The 24244-nt window shown below is 37.9% G+C and overlaps 3 protein-coding genes across 4 annotated transcripts; 2 read left to right on the forward strand and 1 right to left on the reverse strand.

Annotated features, from left to right (window-relative positions):
• Positions 1-72: 72 nt before the first annotated feature.
• LOC103937188 (mRNA-decapping enzyme subunit 2) lies at positions 73-4722 on the reverse strand. The gene is made up of 9 exons (XM_009347108.3): positions 4572-4722; positions 3700-3809; positions 3255-3406; positions 2504-2631; positions 2150-2245; positions 1392-1544; positions 995-1098; positions 840-907; positions 73-515 (listed from the first exon to the last, which is right to left on the reverse strand). Exons 2-9 carry the CDS (start codon positions 3777-3779, stop codon positions 322-324), a joined length of 975 nt encoding a protein of 324 aa, XP_009345383.2. The 5' UTR covers positions 3780-3809; positions 4572-4722; the 3' UTR covers positions 73-321.
• LOC103937191 lies at positions 2827-24244 on the forward strand. The gene is made up of 4 exons (XM_048565735.1): positions 2827-3160; positions 21809-22028; positions 22495-22891; positions 23707-24244. The coding sequence occupies exons 2-4, from the start codon at positions 21842-21844 to the stop codon at positions 24002-24004; spliced, it is 882 nt and encodes a 293-aa protein (XP_048421692.1). The 5' UTR covers positions 2827-3160; positions 21809-21841; the 3' UTR covers positions 24005-24244.
• LOC103937189 (endoplasmic reticulum metallopeptidase 1) lies at positions 15532-21217 on the forward strand. Of its 2 annotated transcripts, none has more exons than XM_009347109.3 (13): positions 15532-16035; positions 16174-16412; positions 16702-16858; positions 16977-17054; positions 17674-17742; positions 17851-17970; positions 18262-18423; positions 18613-19135; positions 19244-19400; positions 19630-19739; positions 19895-20007; positions 20211-20568; positions 20744-21217. In XM_009347109.3, exons 1-13 carry the CDS (start codon positions 15715-15717, stop codon positions 21070-21072), a joined length of 2736 nt encoding a protein of 911 aa, XP_009345384.2. In that variant the 5' UTR covers positions 15532-15714; the 3' UTR covers positions 21073-21217. The 2 variants fall into 2 exon arrangements, with proteins under 2 accessions (XP_009345384.2, XP_048421691.1); XM_048565734.1 differs by having other exon boundaries at positions 15894-16035; positions 16187-16412.

Raw genomic sequence — 24244 nt, forward strand, 5'->3', positions numbered from 1 at the left:
GTATTCACATATGAACATTTCTAGCGGACAAGCCACAAGACCAATCTATCGTAATGAAGAACACAAATCATGTTGCTGCAGAATCTAACGTTCTCATTCATCGTATCCGCCTCCGAGTTTCCAAACCAACATGAACTCAAAGTATATCCTTTGCCATAGGTGGGTTTCTATACAGAATATACACACACCCACAACTGAGAATCTAACACCAACAACGATGTACACCTGACACGAGGGCAGCTCTGTACTATTCGGGAATACAAGTGAAATGGGGATATTAACCAGGCTATGCAAACTCGAACCACTTTACAAGAAGGCAAGTTACATTGAAGAACAGAAACCAGCATCAATTGCTTGCAAGATTGGAGCAACATCAAACCTGAAGTTTCTGAAACTCTTGCCTGGTCCTTTCTCAGGAGGACGAACCTCGGGCTCAGGTTTAGTTGATTGGCTCTCCACTATCAAGGGGCTACTACTCCCTATCGAGCTGCTTTTCGCATTCCACACGCTGATTCCTAAGAAGAATGAAAAGCAGAGCTCATTAGAGAAGCAGAAAAGAAATTTACAAGCACCTGGGTCTTTTATAAGGATCAAATACAACTCGACATCCATATGGGTGCTAAACTATGATTAAATATGTATACCACAATATACCGGCAGTTTTGTATTTTCATGGGTAAAAGAACCAACATCTGTTGGCCAACTATTCACATTCATAATGCTTGATTTCTCCAAGTTTGTAAGATTCATCCTTCTTTTTCCTTTTCCTTTATCTCACAAGTTCAACATAAACCTGAAGCTTCTAGGCGACCGAAAGATTTCAAAGGAAGGGGAAGAACCTTTGAGAGGCATATCAGGTCTTGGAGCAACTGGGGACTGATGTGATAAAATCCATGATCTCAATGTTCTGTTAGAAGACATTGATCCTATCAGACATTATAAAAAGTTGGAAGAATTGAGAAAGTAATTAAAGTTATAAACCAAAATAACTTACGCCAGAAAAGGGGACACCATGTAAAGCTTGAGGCCGGTGACACCACGAGATATCACATTATCACTTGCAGGCTGAAGATCATCCAGCCGGTGCCATGCGATTTCCTGCCAACAAATACAAAATGTGCACTTAACCAATGATATTGTGCTGGAAAAGAGGGACATATATTCTATCAAGTGACAATGAAGACATTAAATAAAAATATAGAGGTCACCTAGCAAAGAAAAAACCACAAATTAAGTACTTAATGAAGAGATAACTCTGAAACTTTACCAAAGTATAACCTACAATGAAAACTACAATTGGTTTTCCTTCAGAATAAATTTCACTAAAGAAATGTGAAACTGTGTAAAAACAAAAATGAAGAAAAAACGTGGATGCATTAAGATTCACATACACTGATCTCCTTTTTGGTGAGTGGTGCAAAGGCAGTATCCTCTCTCACACCAGCAATAATGTAGAGCCGCACCCTTTGTTGTCCAAATATAAATTCAATATACTCATCTTTGTCAAGAAGCTTTGTAACATCAAAACCTGTTTCTTCCTGGACCTGCATTCACCACAAAGAACCAGGTCATTCATAACAGAAGGGGGGCCACAAGAACTGTCCAGGTTGTGTGTGCCTTCATAGGGAAAATATGACACCTACTGGTGTTAAGCATCATACAGTAAACGGAGTAAAATGCAATTTCCCATAGGATGATGCCATAAAACCAGGCTAATTTCTCAACCCTTTTCCTAACTCTTATCACATTGACCGGGTCCAAAAACATCAAAAGTCCTGCTACATGTCGGAGAGTCGGGAAAAAGTTGAGTTCTGAAACATTTCCTTCCATACACGCTCCTAACGTGTCACAAAAGTATAGGGCAAGAACATTGTTTTGGAATGGATATGAATACTAAAACCATAGCACAAATTTTATTACCTCAAAAAGATGAACAACATACATCATGGAAATAAAATGTCAGATTGAAAATACACACCACCCACCCTCTGCCCTCACAACACATTCACAGCTGCAGAGAGACATAGCGATATAGTTTTAACAGTATTGTCAATTTCACTGGTCCAAGGCTGTGAAACCTCGCTGTAAATACCCGGGGAAAATATTGATCTGGATAAAAAAAGAAAACACCATATGAAAAAAATCTTACTTCTCTGATGGCACATGCATGGTCTTCTTCATCTTTGTTCTTTTTGCCACGAGGGAAACTCCAACTTGATCCTTTCCATCCCTTCACGAGCAAGCACTGCAGTTGGACGAATGTAAATTAGGACAAGAAAAACAATCGAACTGCTTTAAGTTAAAGCTCTAATAGTCGACCAATAATTTCACCTAATACAGAAGGTTGTGCACGGACATAAAAAAAGCTTATGATATCGACAAGTCATCAAGTTTAAAAAATACCAAATGGTTTACAACATAAGAAAAATAGCTTTTAAAAAGTCGTTCATGTTAAGAAAAGGTTGTACTTGGGAGTTCTAGAATCATTCACAGAAATCCTCACCCTTTCAAAGGTTTCATCCAAAATGATTGCGCCAGTTACAGGAACCTTGACCTTGTAAGAAGTGAAGTCCTTGAATATGTCATCTATATGGGCAACATAAGGTTTAAGAACATCACAGCTGTTAAACACTGCAACACATTAAGGAAAACAAGGATGTAAGGAAATTAAACAAAGGGCAAACATAGAGCAGGGGAATGAGAAATTGGATCGGATAGACCATATGAGGTCATCATGACATAGTCAAGAACTTCAAGCTTTCCCAACCGTACTGTCAGAAGTGCTTTCAGACGGAAATTGTCAAACTCTCCATACATGCAGGAGCTGCAATAATTGTCAAACTCTCCATACATGCAGGAGCTGCAATAACCAATTTGGGCTATGCCATGCATGTGGAAATAATACAAATGATGTTAAAGGAAAGCAACCTGCTTTCCTACTAAGCTAGATATTGCTGGTACAGGAGAGAGGGAGAAAGAGAGAGAGAGAGAAATTGTCAAACTCTCCACCCATGCAGGAGCTGCAACAACCAATTTGGGCTATGCCATGCATGTAGAAACAATACAAATGATGTTAAAGGAAGGCAACCTGCTTTCCTACTAAGCTAGATATTGCTGGTACAGGAGAGGGAGAGAGAGAGAGGAGAGAGAGAGAGAGAGAAGGGGTTGGGGGACAGATATGTGTATACTGATTTCACCATGATGTATAAGAAACATGAAGATAATAAATTCGAGTCATTGTCTGCAAAGGATACATAAAGAAGTGAACTCCTTCAAATTGAATGACTTCAGCGATGGATTTTTCTCCACTGAGTTGTCCTCATAAAACCAATGAGCATATTCCACGAGAAATAAAATCCTCTCAAATGATTGCAGGTCTTCTTTTGGTACATTTAGAACAAACCGGCTGCCAGTAAATGGTAAAAGAATAGATTCAGATGCATATCAAAGCAAGTTAACATAACATAGACAAACTGTAAGCAGGAGGAGGGAGAGAGAAAGACCAAACCAATTGGCAATTTGAATCTTGTTTTAATGAAATGATATTGAGATGCATAAAAGGAAAAGCTTTGTTGCAAGAAAATTGCACATTTCATCAGCCTTCTAAAATCAGTATAAATCATTTACTGCACCTAGGACTCATCACTATGAAGAGAGAGGAGAACAATATTAATATGAAAAGAGCGAGTATTTATGGACCTGCACAGATCATCAAGGAGTTCTTGGGGAGGAAGGCCATTCTTCAGTGGAGCACTTGATGACCGAGGGAGGCCAGACATGGCTTCCCTCTTTGCTTCTTGTTTTGGTTCCTGACATATTTAAAAGCAAAACAAATGTAAATGTGGGTAGTTTAGGAAATGCTCCAACATTCAAAATTCGCAACCTAGCTAAGCAAAGTAAAATGAAACTAAAAAGGAAAGGTCTTTAGTTCCATTAATACATTGAAGCGCATCTTTTAATTATAAGTATACGGATATTGCAGTTACGATGATGGGCATTCTTCACCTTTAATATGTTTTGAAAAACAATGCACTAACACCCGAAAACACACAAAAGTACACTTACAAGCTCTACAAATTATTCCCTTGAAATTTATCAAAACACCCATATTAAATAACTTGTTTACTTGGGTTTAATCAATTTCTGATTGATTTTATATAAGTACAATCATTTTCCCCGTAAATTACATTCATTTCATGCATACATCAATACAATTACAGCCCAAATTGCAGAATTATAACATTAGTGACAAATTTTGTAGTGAAATAACAAACATACGTATTGTAGAAATATACAAATGAGGCAAATAATACCCAGAGAGCCCTAGATTTCAGTACAATCAATCACCTCTGACTGTGAGTAAGCCAAGCTGACTGAATTCAACAACAACCATGATTCAACGGATTATCTTTACCACCAAATCCAATCAACCTATAGGCATAATTCTAAGAAATTTCTACAGTAGCCATCCCACTGCTTTCCAACGTCCTCGTTTGCAGTGGCCGAGATCTCGCGCCAGTAACTGACCAAAATTGCAGAGAAAGAGAGAATTGAAGGGAGGGAGAAGATACCTTGTTGGTGAGTTTGGTCGAGGGAGCTGTGGATACAGTTGCAGAGTTTATTGGAGGGACTTTGCGAAGAAGGAGGAGGTGGATTTTGCAGAGCGGGACTCAGTCTCACTGTGCCTGTGTGAGTACCGAGTGCCTAGTCGTGAAAAAAACTACACTTTATATATCTGTCCCCAATTTCATTTTATTTTCTTGTCTAATATTTTTGTTAATTGGACACCTTGACTGAATATTTAGTGTGGACATGTACTTATATGTAGTTGAGTTATTTCTCATATTACCAATTAGGTATGGTGGGATCTCAAGTTTCTTTATCATATCAGATAAGGTTGTCTCTCGTGTCAAGTCTACGACCGCATGTGCTTCAAGTCACCCAGTTCGTATTGTCCATGTGTTTGACTTGAGCATTTGTCACATGTAAGGGGTCATGTTGAGACTATAAATCTCACATTAAAAAATGAACTTTGCATGTGCTTATTAGTTATTGAGCTACTTCTTATATTGCCAATTGATTTTAGGATAGTGTTATCCACATACTCATTTAACATCTCGCACACCCTTCTAAATTTTCGACCGCTGGTCAAATAAATAAAAGAAAATCAATAATAAAAAATTAATTGGGGGTTTGTGGGAGGCAAAAGTGAGGCTCTTTTATGCACAATTTTTTTTTTTTTTTAATTTGATGATCTGAGACAATTTGGGGTGATAATTGTACCAGAAATGAGCACAACTTAGTATAATTTATAAAATACAGGTAGCATTTGAGGATTAAAGCCGAAAACCAAAAAGGCTGACTTTCACAATCTCATTTAGATCGAGTGAACCGAAAACCAAAAAGGCTACAATGAAATCTGATCATTGGTAAAGAGAATGAAGCTTTACCAATTCAGCTTAATTGATGAACAAACTAATCTGCTTAATTCAAGCAACTATTAACCAAGTACAAAAACCGAACAGCCATCCATTTAAAACTAATTACGCTACACAAAAAATATAGGAAAATACTCTAAAATGAGACAATTTCTTAATCTTGGGACAAAAATAGGACAAATCGACCATGCACACCATGCACAAAACTGAAATTACTAAAATACCCACATATAAATGAGTTATTTGCTCCCATTTTCTTATTTCTCTCTCTACTCCCTCTCTCCCTCTCTCTCTTCTCTCACTTTCTCCCTCGCGCACTTTCTCCCTTTCTCATTGTGCACTCATTGTGCACACATGGTGCCCCTGTCATCCCTATCAACACTATCCAAATCGATGCCACCACCAATTTCATCTCGTCCTCACAAGTCCAAAACACCTAACCTTGTCACGAATCTCATCCCCGATCATTGGGATCGAAACTCAAGCAGGCTGCAAATTTTCCAACCATTTTCTGGCAACAACGCAAACAACCGAGGCTCGAGACCACCACCACTAGACTTGCATTAAGGGTGGGAACAAAGCCCAGTCATTGAATGTTGGTGTTTTGTTGGATGATTTTTTTTTAGGATTTGCCCACTGTATGTACATGACATGCACATGATATGTTCACAGATCTGAGTCAACCCAAAAACCCAGATGAATTAATACTTAGAAGTTAAATTAGGGTCTCTGTTTCATGTTGGGGCCTATGGCCTTATGGGTTGTGGAATAAATTTCAAGTTTTGACGTGCTACAAAACTAGGTTCGAACAATTTCTGGTTCAACTGTCAAATTGCTAAAATTTGTGAAATTTTTTTTGGTAATGTGTGTGTGGTGTGCATGGCTAACTTCATAATAATATTCCAACTCCAAAAACTCAGAGCTCACAACTTTTTTTTTTTTAAATCAGAAAAATTCCATATACACTATATGCGCACCACATGCACATTGTGAAATCCTATTCTTGGATTTCACTATTGCAAACTACATATTTGTATCAAGGAGATTTTATTATTATTTTTGGGAATTTATATTAACTTTAGATTTTAATTAAACTAATTACGAAGTTTGAATTTTGGTCAGTAATCATTAAAAATTCGTGGACTTTATGGGGTCACACTAAGTATAATTGGATGGAGTTTGATCCTACGAGTGTGTAGGCGAAAACCGTTTGCGAATCAGAGTTGAAACGAAGAAATTAGAGATGTTTTAGTTGTTTGAAAAAAATAAAAAAATAAAAAGATTAGAAGCTGCCAGGTGGCAGCAACATAGAGGGGAGATCAGGGAGAGAAAGGAGGGAAGTGAGAAGCACCAAACCCAAACCTTTTCCCATTTAACCCAACCCCGACCCGACCCGAGCCACTATAACAATTTCCGACGGGTTTCCCATCCACTTTTCCGGCAATTTGAACCTCGCCACTACCTGAAAATGAACCATCATAGTCCCCTCTTCCATTTTCAACCAAACTTCACTAGCTTTAACCCCGAAATCATGAAGAATAGAACCCGTGGGTTTCGAGGACACCCGACGATGATTCGCCGTTTTCTACAACCTTCCCCATCGATCCCCACCATCAAACAACTTCCCTTGAGCTCAAGAATAATGCCTAATCATTGGTTGGAGTGTCAAAGTCGATTTGAGGATGAATCAAGAAACACCCAATTCTAGGGCTTGCTCTACATTCTGGTGAAATTCGGTAATTTTTTGAAATAGTTGAATTTTCCAGCGAGTCGAGGCAGCGCGTGGGCTGAGACCCCACATGACCTTTCTAGGCTAAATTTTGATGCCTCAATTCCATATTTGACATCCATTTAGTGGAAGTCTGATGTTTTAGTATAGTTTCGTAGTTGATCGCCTATTCGGCCGCCATTTGGTTATTATATGAATTGACGATCCGACCATTGGATCGGTGCCAAACTTTAACACAAAGTAGTATGTAATATTTGATGACATTAGAAAATGACAGATCAGGAATCTGACGTACGGATCTTCCCGAATTGGATTTCAAAGTTGTAAAATCAAACGTTAACCGCCACTTGAATTTGCGATTGGCGGAGATTCGACCATTAGATCGTTCTGAAACTTTAGGATATTGTTCTAAAAGATAAATGAGACCCTTGGAAAGTTATAGATTGGACATCCATTGGCGGATGTTCCAGATTGACTTGTATAGGGTTATGGACCCCACCATTGACAAAGACTCGAGTTTTGGTCAATATGCTACGAATTGATCTTAAATATTAAAATTAGTATTACTAGAGACTGTAGGACTTAGTGGGCCTATATTGGTTAGTGAGTTATCCCATATAGTATATACATTAGTTTACATGTATGGGACGTCATGTTGTGTTATATGGTCATATTGTGTTATATATGTGTTTATTTACCTTCTTGATAATATGAATGATATGTATGTTAAATGTTATGACATTGTGAGCCTAAAATCCTATTAGAAGTGTTATGTAGAACATGTAGGCTTGTGTGACATGGTAGTTAATGATCATGAGGCATTGAGAGTGCAAGTGATTACAATGTAAATCATAGAGGTTGAGATAAGGATAAGTGGATTGTGTGTTAATCTAACTGCACCATGTAGTAGAGGTACATGGATGGTTCTGCTTGTTATATCCGCGAAGGGGGACTATGCGTATTTCAGGCGTGATCATGTTTGGTACCACAATGGTGATCATCGTCTGCATGAATAGACTATGCTTATGGTTCCGCTTGGTATATCCACGATGGGGGACCATATGCATTCTAGGAGTGATCATGCTTGGTATATTCGCGATGGGTGATCACTACCTAGAGCTATAGGATACAATCCTGCTTGGCATATTCACAATGGGTGATCAATACCTACGTTATTAGACTATGCCTATGGTTCTGCTTGGTTTATTTGCGATGAGGGACCATACGCATTCTAGGAGTGATCATACTTGGTATATCCACTATGGGTGATCACTACCTAGAGTTAAGATGTGGTCCTACTTGGTATACCCACGATAGGTAGTCCTGCTTGGTATATCTGCAATGGGGGACCATACGTGTTATAGGGGTGATCATGTTTGGTATATCCGCGATGGGTGATCACTGCCCGCACGCTTAGATTATGCTTATGTTTCTGCTTGGTATATCCACAATGAGGGATCATACGCATACCAGAGGTGATGAGGATTAGTGGTACTTGGAACATTTCGGTAGGTGCCATATTCTAGTTGGATTCCGTTGAGTGGTCCAGAATCCTTGCTCTTGCTTATTTTCATAAGTTAGTGTGGAACCCTAGATTCGAGGAATGGGGATTAACCACACTAGATCTTGTGAATATAAATGAAATTTACCATGTTATTACTTATAATCCAAGTAGGGAATTATGTAGAGTTCTTTAATTAAATTCATGAAATGATATGTTATTTCATTGATTGATTAATGTAGTCAGACATTAATATCGTGCATCTTTGATTCATGGAATTGATTAATTGATGTGATTGTGGAATGTCGTTGAATATAATTGTTATTATTATGAATGGATTAATAGATCAATGTGGTATATTGTGCTTCATTGGTTCTTTGATATGTTACATGTTGTGGATTGAGGTATCATGTTGAAATATAGTGATTTATATGATGGATGGAATGGAAATCTTGAATGTCATATGGGTTTGTTATGCAGCTTTGGACGTAGTAATTTCATGCTTGTCAAGTTCTAATAAATGATTGAGGAATGCTATGCTTTTCTACTTAAACGTACTGTAATAAACGTCGGAGTGTAGTAAATGGTGAACTATGAATGGCTTGATCCCTTTTTAGGGTACGTAGGCAGTCTAACTAAGGCGGTTAGATGCAACCATAAAGTATACGAAAAATTACTATGCAATTCGAATATTGAGTTGTGCTTTGTCCATATCCCGGAGGCAGGGTATGTGAGATATACGAGTATTTAGTGACGTCACATGTCGATCCCAGATGTATGTCAGGATTGGGGCATGACACACGTGATATGCACAAAACTGGAGATCGAGCAACGAGCTGCTTTTCGCATTAATAAGAAACTTTAATGGCAACTTATTGGTATAATGGATACAATTAAAACATAATTGTTATGTATATAAGGTTACAGTGGCAGTTTGAAAGTCTTGTTACGTATATCAATCATTGCTTAACCGTGCATGTGGAAAACATGATACTCGTTGTCGTTATTTCTTGGACACGCATGATCCTCAACATCATCTAAGCTTTTTCTTAGTTTTTTTTTTTTTCTTTTTTTTTTTTTTTTTTGCCTAGACCAACTAGGTTGTGGTCATACTCGCCAAATTATGAGGCACAACATACATGCATCATAACTAGTGAACATTCCTGCTTCTTATATTAAGATGTAGCCATGCACACCACATGCACATTATGAAAAAAAATTTACAAATTTTTGCAAATAGACAATTGAACCAGAAGTTGTTCTATCCCAGTTTTGTACCACGTCAAAACTTGAAATTTATTCCACAGCCTATAGGCCCTAACATGAAACACAAACCCTAATTTAACTTCTAAGTATTAATTCATCTGGGTTTTTGGGTTGGCTCAGATTTGTGAGCATATCATGTGCATGTCGTGTACATACAGTGGCCAAATCTTGAAAAATTCATCAAACAAAACACCAACATTTAATGAATGGGCTTGGTTCCCACCCTCAATGTGAGTCTAGTGGTGGTGGTTTCGAGCCTCGATTGTTTGCGTGTTTGTTGTAAAATGGTCAAACAACTCGCAACCTACTTGAGTTTCGATCTCAACGATCGGGGATGAGATTTGTACAATGTTAGGTGTTTTGGATTCATGATGACAAGATGAAATTGGTGGTGGCTTCGATTTGGACGGTGTTGGTCAGGATGACAATGTACTATGTGTGGGATGACAGTGCACTGTGTGTGCACAATGAGAAAGGGGGAGAGAGTGCTTAGGGGAGAAAGTGAGATAAGAGAGGGAGGGAGGGAGGGAGGGAGAGAAAAACGAAAATGGGAGCAAAAAACTCATTTATATATAAGGACAATTAAGTTATTTCAAGGTGTAGAAAAATCATATTTATGTCTGATTTTTGTGCCAGGCGTGTACGTTCCGTGTGTATATTTGAAATGTCTTATTTCTGTCCCCGAGATTTAAAAACTGTCCTATTTCTCGGTATTTCCCAAAAATATAACCCCGATAATATGATAAATCTATCAAAGCATTTACAATTTGTGAGCTTTCCCAGCTACTCAATCGCCGCTGAAGCGCGATATATAAGGTGTAAAAATACTCGGGCACTTAATCGAAGACAGCCTTCAAAAAAATTCCACCAAAAACATAACGGGAAAGGCCTTGAAGCTTCAACGATTTTGCTTGGATGCCAAAGTCCAGTAATTCAGAATAAATGATGACAAAACAACCAACCAACTCAGATAAGCCATAGCTAATGATGACGAAACAACCAACCAACTCAGATAAGCCGTAGCTAGTTAGGATTGAGAAAACGAAAGAAATTAGTTAATGCTAATATGCAAGCAGCTTGCTTGCGGGACAATTTTCGGCAAAACATGAGTGGCTTCTAAAACAATCTGGCAAAAAACATAGCACTTAAAAACAGAAAGAAGAAAATTAGTTCTTTACTAATCTACGAGTATTAGCTACTAATCCTAGGAAAGTTTTCCACTTTTTAGGACAAGACCGACTAGCCAGAACGTGATTCGATTAAGATATAACTAATGCTTAGAAATGGCACGGTAACTTCTGACAAATGACCTCCGAATCATACCATCATAATTCATTCTAGCACTTGTTAAAATGTTAGAGTTTGAGCTACTTTTGAGCTAAATTCTTCTATGTATTTGTAATCAATTCAACAAGTAATTGAAATGAATTCAAAGATTGAATATTAGAGATGAACTTTAGAGAGAGAAGGAGTACATTGCTCCTCGAATCTACATTGGATTCGATCCATGAAAATCGGCATACATGGTGGGATTTATAGTCGTTGCATACCCACACACACACACTTGCAACGTGACTATGATCACGTGCACATCACATACTTTCATTTAACTCCTAACAAACTAGACACGTGGCAAGATATACGCCATGGAGATGTTATAATCTTGTATGTTCATTACATTATTTGAAATTCAACTAATCTAACACCTAGACCATTCGAACTCCATTTCCTTCTTTCATTCTTCAGCTGCAGTGCATCTGATCCAGCTTCCATGCTTATCCACCAACATAAACTGATTCTTCTACAAGGTCCGTCCCAGATGCACATGTCATTAGTGGAAGCCATGATGCAGAGGGAGATGAAAGCAAAAGGTGAACTGGTTGAGGCGCAAGGTCAGGCCTCCGCGCCTGCCCGGCATGCCGGAGAGGTTGTTCATTATTCCGCAAGGCAGGGGATTCCCTGTGGCCATTCGGCTAGTCTGCGACATCAGCATCTCAACCGGGTGCGCTAGAGGGCGGGCCGGGTTCATAATTTTTTGTTTCTGTTGAGTTCTTTTAGGTAGCGAAGTTGAGTCCTTTTTTGTTTTTTGACGAGACGAAGATGCGGAGGGCGGTCTCTATATGTAATGTAATACGTGACGTTCTTGGAAAATATCGCGTGTGTCAAATGCTCAACGCTCGTCTTATTTTTCTTTTATGTAGCAATGATCCTTCAACTTTAACCTAATTGGAGCAATGGTTATTCAATTAAAAATTGATGACTATTGGTCCCTTAACTCATCAAAACATGCAACTATAGTCATTTTTGTTAACTCTGTTAAAACTTCTGTCAAAATAGTCACATGTCACGCACATGAGGCTAAATCTAGGGGCAAATATGGAAAACCAAATGAAATTTTTTTATAGCAATGGTCTTCAACTTAACCTAATTGGAGTAATAATCCCCCAACTTTAACTCAATTATAGCAATGGTCCTTCCAACATGAGTCATTTTGATGGAGTCGACGAAAATGACCATATTTGTACGTTTTGATGAGTTAAGAGACAAATAGTCATGAATTTTTAGTTGAGGGACTATTGTTCCAATTAAGTTAAAGTTAAGGGACCAATGCTATAATTTTCTCTTTTTCTTATTTGAAAGAGGAAAAATACTTTCACCATTAACTTATTCTTCGTTTCTCATTTATATTCGAGTTAATTTTTTGTCATAAATTCTAAACATTGTTGCATTTTTCTTAATTTTATTAGAAGGAGATCCTTATTTACTCTCCCAGTTTATGAGAATAGTAATGTAGTTAACGTAAATAACTAATAGTACAACGCAAGCAAAGATTATTGCTACAATTTAGCTTTATATAAAAATGGGCTGATTCGTGGTACCACTTATTTTGTATAAGTTTTTGTGGGGTCTACTTCGTAATGTATTTTAGCGATCCGAACCGTCTATCTTTTAGGACATTATTCATAGATCATCTTTACAAAAAATTAGATAAATCCAAAACCATTAAGATATTCGTTTTGTAGTGAAGAAAATGAACGAATATATTTCTACAAAGAAACCCTTAATTCAACAGTCATATGGTTTCAGATTTTGGTATTTTTGATAGACATGATTTTTGAGGAAAGACTAAAGATAGACGATTTGGGTTGAAATACATTACAAAGCGGACCCCACAAAAACTTGTGTCAAAAGTTATGTAAAAAAAAGTGGTGTCACGAATCCATCCCTATATAAAAACATATAAAGACTATAAACTGGGACCAACTTTCCAAATATTGAAAGGTATCTCAAGTTCGAATCATCTACTTTATGATTGAAAAAAGTTTAAAAAGTTGGAAAATATAAAACGATGGTCATAATTAAGTTCTTGAGAGTGTTTGTCTTGGTAGTTTACATAATTAAATTACCAAATGTCGATCATATTTGGCATCATATTCAACTTATCAATTCATACCTAATTACTATCCAATTGCATTAAAAGATGATCCCTTTTATATGAAAAATCAACAACATTTTTCTTTGTATATCGACATTTTATTTTTGCAACTTTGTTCTTGTATGCCAAGCTCACTATTTTGTATCTCATATATATGTTATATATAAAAAAAATAAAATCATCCATTTTTTGCACCTTTTTTTTAATTTAAATTTTTTTTTTTAAAAATACGGAGAGAACCATAATGATGATTAATTGATCAATCAATCATGATTAGATTTAAGAATAATCATGAACAATAGACGATGAAATCATGAAACTAAGTTGTAGAGTTTGGTACAAAAAAAAAAAGGTTTCATATTAACAAAAATTTACTAAACAAAAGTTAAAACAAACACGTTATTGAAACTATGATATCCTAGAGTATATTAAAAAAAAAATAAAAAAAATAAAAAAAAAAACCTTCATTTTAATATTACAATATTTTTGGTTGTCATTGACATCTACATTTGTTGGCATTTAAAAACGTCCTTACGACCTAGTCCGACTGTTAGTGATGTTCTTCAATGGTCTTGAGGTCAAATATAGTGACTAATAAATTTGATACCAATTTAATATTCTGATATAACTACATCATTGTACCAACAAAATTTTACTCATGACGTATTTACAACAAATATATACAATTGGATTATGAGAGCTGCTATTTAAGGACCTATGAGGCCTTTTTTATATAAACTATCAGATTAATCTTATGTTATATTAGTTATTAATTTAAATAATTCTTGTACACGAAACAAAATACTAATTGATAAAATAATAAATTAAAAAAAAAAAAAGAGGTAAAAAGGTTTCACGTCATATTGAATCTCTTCCATCTGAAAAACTTAGTCTCCTCATCGAATATCTAAACCCAACAAATCCAATTGCATAAAACCCTAATAACTTTACACATCCAATTTCATCCAATTTTTATCAACAATATTCAGACTCAGTTAGTTACAAAATCACCAAATAATTGAGATCGTGTTACATCTCACATCGTCCAGGGGAGTGGATCCTGTAAGCCCTTATATGTATATTCTCATCTCTACCTAGCACGAGATCTTTTGGGAGCTCACTGGCTTCAGGTTCCATAAAAACTCCGAAGTTGATCGAGTTCGCCTGAGAGCAATCCCAGGATGGGTGACCCACTGGGAAGTTCTCATGTGAGTTCCGAAAAACAAAACCAAACAAAACCGTGAGGGCGTGGTCAGGGCCCAAAGTGGACAATATCGTGCTACAGTGGAGTCAAGCCCGGGATGTGATGAGATGTGACAGATCGTGTGGTTTCAAAAATGGATCCCTTTCTTCTTGAACGAGTGAACTCTTGTCATATGAAATTTTCTAGCAACAGTGAAGAGAGGAAGGGGATGTGGAGGAGAGACACACTAGGGGAAGAAGACGAAAGGTTTCACGCAATAATTTTATTTTAATTCAATCCCTTTGCAGAATTATTATGTTTTGGTGGATTATTTAAGTTAATAGCTTAGGGGGTGTATTCAATTGGGATTTTGAGGGATTTTAATTCTTTTAATGAATCTAGGGGTATTCAATCAGGATTTTAAATGATTATCTGAAATTCAGGATTTTAAATGATTCTCTGAAATTCAATGTGTATTCAATTAGGATTTTAAAATAATTTATTAAAATCCTTAGAAATCTGGGTGTATTCAATTAGAATTTTAAAGAAGTTTATAACATTCCAGGTGTATTCAATTAGAATTTTAATTTAAAGAATTTGGAAAAGTTGAGGAATTAGAGGGAATTGGAGAGATTTTATAGTGTATTTTAAGCATCTACAAATTTCACCTCTCCCCATGAGATCGAGGGAATTGAATCAAAATTTTACATGAAATCTCTACAAATCAGTTAAACTCTATAAAAATCCATAGATTTATAAATCCATTAAAATCTCTCAAATTCTCAATTGAATACACCCTCTTAATCTACAATAAGATTAATTTGATGATTCATATGAAAAACGACCACACATGTCCTCAAAATGAGCACCATAAGAGCAATTCTAATTGAATTATTATCATCAAATTTACATCATATAGGATTTATCCGGTGTTCCAGTGCATCAGATACTCTAAATTTTCTAAATCTTTGATAAAAATACAAAAATAAAATTTAACGGTTAAAAGTGTAGGCATCGTAACCGAATTATGAAATCGAAATCTCAGTCCACTTACAAGTGTTGATAAAGCAAAAGCCACGATGGTCTGACTTTTTAGATTTATTCAGACTGCAACCAATATCCAATCACAGTTTTTCCTACTTTCTCCGACGACACTTCGCAATGCGACGGAGGCCCCAGCAGACTCCGGCACCCGCCACCGCCAATCCATCACCCACCGGAGCAGAACCAGTTTCCACTTCATGGGTCGGACAGCAGAGGCCTCGGCGGTCACCATTCGTTTGGCTCACCTTGTTCCTGGCCATCGGATACTGTTCTTATGGAGTTTACCAATACCAGTTTGAGAGCTTGCCCGAGCCGCTCACGGCGGACCAGGCCGGAAAGCGCGGCTTCTCTGAGTTTTCAGCTCTCAAACACGTCGAGGCCTTGACCCAATTGGGCCCTCACTCTGTCGGCTCCAATGCTCTCAACCTAGCTCTCCAGGTTCTCACTTATTGATTCATCGAATCCCATATCCCCAATTCTTTTTAATTCTTATAGAAAAAGCAATCTTGGATTTCTTAAATTCTTGTGAAAGAAGCAATCTTTGGGTTTTATTAACATGGGTTTTCACCCCCACAGTATGTTTTGGCAGAAGCTGAGAAGATCAAGAAAACTGCTCACTGGGAGGTTGATGTTGAAGTGGACTCGTTCCATGTCGAATTGGGAGCAAATCGAATGGTTGGTGGCCTGTTCAAGGGAAGAACACTTGTATATGCGGATCTAAATCATATTGTTGTAAGAGTTTTGCCAAAGTATGCGCCTGAATCAGTAGATAATGCGATTCTGGTCTCTTCCCACATCGACACTGTCTTCTCAACGTATGTCTCTTCAGCTTATATAATCTCAATTTTATTGCCTTTTTCAGTTTCGTTTGTCAAGGTGATCATATTTGTTGCTAGCTGAAGTATCCATGTTGGTGAATTGTGCGAATAGAAGCTATATTGTTTTTGGATTTTCAATTTAATATGCGATGTAAGTTTGAACAATTACGGGTTTTGACACACACCTTCAGTAGCTGAATTTGATGGCATGTTATTTGAACTATCACTCTTACAAGTTGTATAGGCTTTATGTGATACTTGAAGGAAATTTTTTGACGCATTTCAGGGGAGGGGCTGGAGATTGCAGTTCGTGTGTAGCCGTCATGTTGGAACTTGCTCGTGGGGTTTCCCAGTGGGCTCATGGATTTAAGCATGCTGTTATATTTTTGTTTAATACTGGGGAGGAGGAGGGTCTAAATGGTGCTCATAGCTTTATAACTCAGGTTAACGTGGACTCTCTCTCTCTCTCTCTCTCTCTCTCTCTCTCTCTCTGCTCTGTTCTTAAAGATTGTTGTTTATAGAACTTCTGTCTTACATTTGTTTCTGACTTTTTTGGTGCAGCATCCGTGGAGTACAACTATTCGTCTGGCTGTTGATTTGGAGGCTATGGGTATTGGAGGGAAGTCTGGCATATTTCAGGTCAGGTTTGTAATGATAATTCACTTGCTTTTACAATTTTACATGGCTTATGAGATATGAGTCATGACTATATGCTCTTGGTACTGTAGAGTCTAGCTAAATGACCTCTGTATAAGCTGTGTCAAGCAGGTGTGTCAAGTCAAATTTATGTAGTTCCAGAAAGTGTGGGACATGCTGAACTTACCAAATCTTTCTAGTGTCATAACATTGCTATATATGTATTTTATCACTGTGTTAAAGACCAACATCTGGAGAACCAAAATGAAGAAAACAGGGAACTTGTAATTTATTCCCTCTATCAATGTTGCCAAGTGCCCTGATATGGACCATTGTAAACACAATCGCGGGTACCCATGACAGGCTGCATCTAACTTCAAAGTGCTTGTGCATCATCACGGTCTGGAATTGAGCAGATAGTTCACTTATGGTTGTCCATTCTTTATTGTCCTAAAACTTGGAGTTTATAGCTTACTCTACCTTAAGATGCTCTAAATTGCTGATACAATCTGGTTACTGTAAATCTTTTATTCTTATTTTTATACTTTTTTAAGTGAGATCGTACATATAAAATCCTGTTTAAGCTTACTTTTTCCCTTATGAATATTTCTTCATCTGATAGGCTGATGCTTGGTCTATTGAGAATTTTGCCTCGGTAGCAAAATACCCGTCTGGCCAAATTATAGGACAGGTTTGTAATTCTTTTTTGATAGTTTTTTTCTCGTTTTCTCTTTGATACTTTTCATGTGTATTCACTTGGGAAAAGTGCTTTTAAGTCTTAATGATTTTAATGCTGCAGGATATATTTTCTTCTGGAGCCATAAAATCTGCAACAGATTTCCAAGTATATAAGGAGGTTGCGGGCCTTCCAGGGCTCGACTTCGCGTACACAGATAACACTGCAGTATACCATACAAAGGTTTTTTTCTTCTCTTTTGCCCCTTTTTTGGGATATAGTTCTAAAATCTATTCGGAGCATAGGTGTGAGATTTACAGGAGGGGTTAATTAGTGCTTAGCCTTTGCGTATGCATGTAACTTTATTGGCTTGTGGAGATAGGATGGTTTTAATGTGCTTCCACCTATGTAATTATGAATGTTAACCAATAGTATACAAACTAACAGACCTGCCAGATGGGGAAGGGCACTGGGACTTAAGTTGGTTCTCCATGTTGATTGTTGTTTATGATCTAAATTTTTCTTATCATGCAGAATGACAAAATCGAGCTTCATACATTAGGATCTCTTCAGCATCTTGGAGAAAATATGCTTGCTTTTCTGCTAAAGATTGCTGCTTCCTCTCATCTTCCAAAAGCCAGTGCAGTGGTAGAAGAGAATAAGGGCGAGACTGCTGCCATATATTTTGACATATTGGTATATTATAACTGCAGAAACTTTATCATTTTTATGCTTTGATTCTTGACACTCAACCCTTTGGATTTCTTCGTTACATCTTTTTCTTTGTTTCTTTTCCGAGATGGTTTTGGATTTTAAACCTGTAGTGTTCAGTTGCCCTGATAGTCCAGGTTTGCAATGTGGTTCTAACCGTTGTGGAAATTGTAGGGGTCGTATATGATCGTGTATCGTCAACGCTTTGCAAATATGCTTCATAATTCAGTGATAGCGCAATCACTTCTGATATGGACTACGTCATTGCTTATGGGTGGTTATCCGGCTGCAATTTCATTGACCTTGTCATGTTTGAGTATCATATTAATGTGGATATTCGCAATAAGTTTCGCTCTTCTTCCTGCCTTCATTATATCACTAATATCTTCTTCACCAGTGCCATATGTTGCAAACCCATGGCTAGTAATTGGGTTATTTGGCGCACCTGCTCTTATTGGGGCGTTAAGTGGTCAATATCTGGGTTATCTTGGTCTGCATACGTATTTGTCAAAAGTATACGCCAAGAAAAAACAACTCTCACCTGATATACAAGCTGGTTTGGTTAAATTAGAGGCTGAAAGATGGCTCTACAAATCTGGATCTCTTCAGTGGCTCGTTCTCCTCATTTTGGGAACCTATTACAAAATTGGATCAACTTATTTGGCTCTTGCTTGGTTGGTCCCACCAGCATTCGCATGTGAGTTTATATTTACGACCACCTTTGCTGGACCTATGTTTGATTTAACCATGTTTTTGACGAGGTTATAGGATTTGCTTTCAACTAATTTTAAATACTTCTGTTCAGATGGCTTTCTTGAAGCGACTCTAACCCCAGCTCGATTCCCCAAGCCACTCAGACTTGCAACCCTGCTGATAGGATTAGCTGTACCAATATTAATTTCTTCCGGCGGATTTATTCGGCTGGCTGGAATGGTAATTGGGACTGTGGTTCGACTTGACAGGTAATGCGACTTATTTATTTGTATGGCTTTGTAATTAATACTTTACAAAATCCTGCAGAACAAGAGTCCATGGTCTGTTTGTGTAAATTATTTTTTGTAGCTATTTGCCCATTCAGCAAGCTTTTCCGCATTGTGATCTGTCCATGACAACGTTCAAAATTTAATCTTTTTGTTAATTCTCCAAAAATTTGGAAAATAACTGTTTACCTTGCCTTGTATTGGCTTACAGGAACCCAGGTGGCACCCCCGAGTGGCTAGCGAATGTTATAGTTGCTGTTTTTGTTGCTATTGTTGTGTGCCTGACTTTGGTGTATCTCCTGTCATATATTCATCTTTCAGGTTTTTGTTTATCTCAAAGCAGTTGGATTTTTTAAGGTGGTGTTGAGTTCTCAAGTGTATGGTGCCATCGATGTCATTAATTTTTATGGAGAGAACTTCACTGCCTTGTTTTATCTTTAAACTAACTTGGATGATTCATCACAATTGCTCTATAGGTGCCAAGAGATCGATTGTCCTTTCAACTTGCATGCTGTTCGGCCTCTCACTTGCTGTTGTATTGTTGGGTATCGTTCCACCATTTACCGCAGACACATCCAGAGCTGTAAATGTAAGTTTCTGTTAGCACCTACCTCTTAGAGTGTCCTTACCTCTTAATTCCTAATTTTGTAAGGTTACCAATGAAACTCTTTACTTTTTCTGTGCATAATCCATTATGTTATTGAAATATCACTAACTAGGAATACTTTATTTGTCCTGTTAACATAGAATGTCTAGATGTATGCATGTTTACAAATACTTTATGGTTTTCAGGTTGTGCATGTTGTAGATACGACAGGAAGCATTGATGGAAACCAAGATCCTAGATCATATGTGTCTTTGTTTTCTTTCACTCCTGGAAAGTTGACAAAGGAGGCTGAGCAAATTAATGAAGGTTTCAGATGTGGTAGAGACAAAGTTGTTGATCTTGTAACCTTTTCAGCCAAGTACAGTTGTTGGACTTATGATGACAGTGACAGTGGATGGAGCAAATCAGATATACCCACAATGAACGTTGGTAGCGATACTCATGGTAATGAAAGAACAACACGAGTACTACTTGATACAAAAGGTTCAACACGCTGGACACTTGCTATCAACGCTGATGACATAGAAGATTTCACATTCAAAGGTAAACTAAACCTTAACCATGTGCATTATTTGACCTCGCTATTTCCATACTTGTGATTCGTAAATGAAGTGCTAAGCTGAAAAGTTCATGTTTGTACCACGTATACATGGACTTAGTCACTTAGCTTTATCCCTTATGTTGTTTTTAGCTTTCTCTCACGAGCTTTTAACCTCAGTTGCAGGAAGCTCGGAGGAATTGGCTTCTTTGGGTGACATGAGTAGCGTAGATGGATGGCACGTTATCCAGTATTCCGGAGGACAAAATGCACCAACAAGGTTCGATCTTGCACTCTTCTGGTCTCAAAACTCTACCCGGCTGGCTCACGATGTTGAAGGGAAGAGAGACGAGCACGCTCCCCTTCTAAGGTTAAGAACTGATATGGACATAGTGACTCCTAAAGTCGAAAGAGTTCTATCGAAGCTTCCTCCTTGGTGTTCGCTGTTTGGCAAGTCGACGTCCCCCCACACCCTTGCATTTTTGAGCAATCTTCCTGTTAATTTTTAGGTGCTTCGAGTTTAATTTATACGTTTTACTTGCAATAACATAGGAAATTTCAGATTGAAGAAAAGAAAATGAATTATATGTAAGCAGACACACAAATTGGTTTGTCCAAGGATATATGGGTTTTAATATAGCATTACCATTATCATTTTCAAGTGTTATTAAGTTTTGTATTAAGATATCGTCAAATAAAATTGTGTTTATAGTGACAGGTTGCTCTACCTGAAGCCCTAAAGTCGAATTGTCCAGTAGAAATCCTATATACAGAGATGCTCATTCTTTATTAAAGAACATACATTCATCGATACTATTGAAAATGTATTTTAATAATACGTCGTTACATTTTCTTGATGACGATAGTATTGATACATTATCTCGTTCCATAGCCGAAATAGTGTCCAACTGCCATTAAAACCTCTGGCTATTCTGCAGACATCATCTGTTTACATTCACAAACAAGATTTACATGTGAAAAAACGGCATAATCTTTACCGTTTACAGGCTTAACTTGCACCAAAAAAATCATGGTCATTTAGTGATTTACTCCAACAAAGTAAAAAAAACATGGGTTTTACTTTTACCCGAAGTGAAATGAGAGAAACGGCACGGTCCCCAACACAAGACACGTGTGGACGGAAAGTTAGGTAACTCAGTTACTTTTGGCGTCAAACACACAGTGGCTTCCTCATCAGGTGTCATCTTGCTGAAACAAGCCCCACTCCCAAAAAAGAAAGAATCTGAGAGAGAGAGAGAGAGAAACAGGGTCCAAGAAATGCGGACGATACCGTTGGGAATATCAGCAGCATCCCCAACCTTCTTAAACAGCTCCTTCCTCAACAGTCTCAACCTCAACAGACCAAACCCTCTTGTTCCTCTTACTAATTCCACTTCTTCCAGGGTTCCTGTTCCTGTCTACACTTCCGCTGATGACCTCTCTTTCCTTAACTTCTCCAAATCTGGTGGGTAATCCCAAAGTTTTTACCTTTTTTACCTTTTTACTTGTTTTACTTCAATTTCCTTAATTTCTACGTAAGACTGTGTTTGGGTAATCTGTAAATTTCAGTTTTGAGTTGACTGCTCAATTGGGTTAAACTTAAATCACACATGTTAATATGGATAATCAAAAGCTTGGATTCCATTTCCCTTTGGGTTTTTTTTTTTCTGATTATTTTGGCAATCAAAGAGAGATTTTCCCGGATTGCGACTTCTGTAGGAAGCACTTGTGTTCAAGTGCTTCCTACAAAAGAACTTGCAAGGGGTTACCGAGGAAGCACCTGCTATGATCTATAAGCACTTTTAACCTCTTCCGTCAAACATGTCTAGAAGCCCTTTTGGTGGTTTGATTCAGCTGAGTGATTGTGTATTACATAGCTAAATGAGGAAATTTGGGTTTTTGAGGTCCCATTTTCTGGTTTTTGGATGTAGGAGTCTGCAGAGCCAGTCAAGTGGCTGATTTATTTCCCACGGTGTCTCCTGAGATTGTGGTCCGGGAGGCGCGGGTAGAGGACTGTTGGGAGGTGGCTGAGACACATTGCAGCTCCTTCTTCCCCGAGTATTCTTTCCCGTTAGATTTTGTTCTGAGGATTGACCGGCTGGTGGCAATGCTGGCCGGATTTTCTTTACCAAATGGTCGTAAGAGGATTTGTCTGGTTGCTGTGATTGGTAATGCTGGTGATGAAACGATCCTCTTCGGGAGGGATGATTTTAAGGTTGGCAGTTTTGATGGGAAGTTCAGTCTCAATAGGAGGTATGTGGCTGGAATATTGACTGTGGATACTGTTGCTGATTTTCTTCCGAGAAAAGGGCCTCTTCGGCAGAGAAGGTGAGTTCATAATGTCTTAAAAGCCTTGAGCAGCTTTTACTTTACTACTTACTAGTAGAGTTGAATTTTGGTTAAAACTTATTTGGTTACAGACTTGATAATCATCAGTGTTGTCTTCTATGAAAAAAGGGTATTTTCCTCGACTTTGTGCAACTTCATATGAACGGTTTATCATCTTTAACTTTGATCGTAAACCAGAAGCCTTTCATAACACAATTATTAGACTAAGAGGGTTGATTTGTTACTTTCTTCACTGATAGTGTGGAACCACATTTAGCCCTCATCTTTGGCCTTGTTTGGTTTCACTCCTACTTCTTTTGATCTCCGACTTCAGACCCCTCGGCCTGTTTATAGAGATCCTCATCAGATCCCTTGGCCTGTTTAGAGAGAGCCTCATCCTAAACGGAGGCAAAGGGCAAGAGTGGGAGCGGCAACCAAGCCAGCCTCAACCCCCGCCTTTCCTTTCATAGACCTTTTCCGTGTCTCTTCTGAATTTCTCTTCATCGCATCAGCTGTTGCCGCTCAAATTTCTTCTGTTGTGCATGCATAAATGATATATTCTGAGAGTGGGAATATTTCTTATATACATAGGCTCAGCGCTGACGAAGAGAAATTCTTAGATTCATATGGTACCTTGGAAGTTGGAAATAATACAGTGATGGCTAGCCCCGTTTGTAGACTGACCATTCTATTCAGTTGTAATTAACGAGAGTTCAATTCTGCAAATCATTAATCCCATGACATTAGATGTTCATTGTAAAATTTGATAAGATATATGCTCATCTGGTATACGTTCTTTTTTCTTTTGTTTGCAGGAAAGGAGTTGCGTACGTGTCAAACGTTGCTGTCCGGGAGAGTTTTAGGCGAAGAGGAATAGCTAAAAAGCTAATAGCTAAAGCAGAAGCCCAAGCCAGGAGCTGGGATTGCCGTGCCATTGCATTGCACTGCGACTTGAACAATCCCGGAGCCGTAAAGCTGTACAAAGGCCAGGGTTTCAAAAGCATCAAGGTGCCTGAAGGAGCAAACTGGCCCCAGCCCAAGACCGGTCCGGATGTTCGGTTCAACTTCATGATGAAGCTTTTGAACCCAAGACTTCTGCTTAGACTCCTTTAGGAACATGTGAAGAAACTAACAAGGGAGACAGACAAAAGAAGAAAACATTTGGAAAGACAAAAAAGAATGAGGAACAGAAACTAGGATGTTTGAGAATAGGTTGTATATAATTACATACATGGAAAGATGCATCTGTGCCAAGAACTTGTATTTTTCATTGGATAAAACGTAATTTTGTAGATATTTGGGGTAGGTCGCAGCATCCTTTGCCCAATTGTCTTGTGAAGGTATATTTCTGCC

Source organism: the organism of the source record quoted next, unplaced genomic scaffold (assembly GCF_019419815.1).
Source record: "Pyrus x bretschneideri cultivar Hongxiangsu unplaced genomic scaffold, Pyrus_bretschneideri_v1 Contig4, whole genome shotgun sequence".
NCBI lineage: Eukaryota > Viridiplantae > Streptophyta > Magnoliopsida > Rosales > Rosaceae > Pyrus > Pyrus x bretschneideri.

Bases quoted from the DNA above. Each gene is read 5' to 3' on its own strand.
- LOC103937188 (XM_009347108.3), bottom strand. From the start codon at position 3,779: ATGTCTGGCCTCCCTCGGTCATCAAGTGCTCCACTGAAGAATGGCCTT. The intron at 2,246-2,503 runs GTGAGGATTTCT...GTCCAACTGCAG, and splicing joins TGGATGAAACCTTTGAAAGG to TGCTTGCTCGTGAAGGGATG. The intron at 516-839 runs GTTCTTCCCCTT...CATTCTTCTTAG, and splicing joins ACCTGATATGCCTCTCAAAG to GAATCAGCGTGTGGAATGCG.
- LOC103937189 (XM_009347109.3), top strand. From the start codon at position 15,715: ATGCGACGGAGGCCCCAGCAGACTCCGGCACCCGCCACCGCCAATCCA. The intron at 17,055-17,673 runs GTCAGGTTTGTA...TTCATCTGATAG, and splicing joins GGAAGTCTGGCATATTTCAG to GCTGATGCTTGGTCTATTGA. The intron at 19,740-19,894 runs GTTTTTGTTTAT...ATTGCTCTATAG, and splicing joins GTCATATATTCATCTTTCAG to GTGCCAAGAGATCGATTGTC.
- LOC103937191 (XM_048565735.1), top strand. From the start codon at position 21,842: ATGCGGACGATACCGTTGGGAATATCAGCAGCATCCCCAACCTTCTTA. The intron at 22,029-22,494 runs GTGGGTAATCCC...TTTTGGATGTAG, and splicing joins CCTTAACTTCTCCAAATCTG to GAGTCTGCAGAGCCAGTCAA. The intron at 22,892-23,706 runs GTGAGTTCATAA...TTTTGTTTGCAG, and splicing joins GGGCCTCTTCGGCAGAGAAG to GAAAGGAGTTGCGTACGTGT.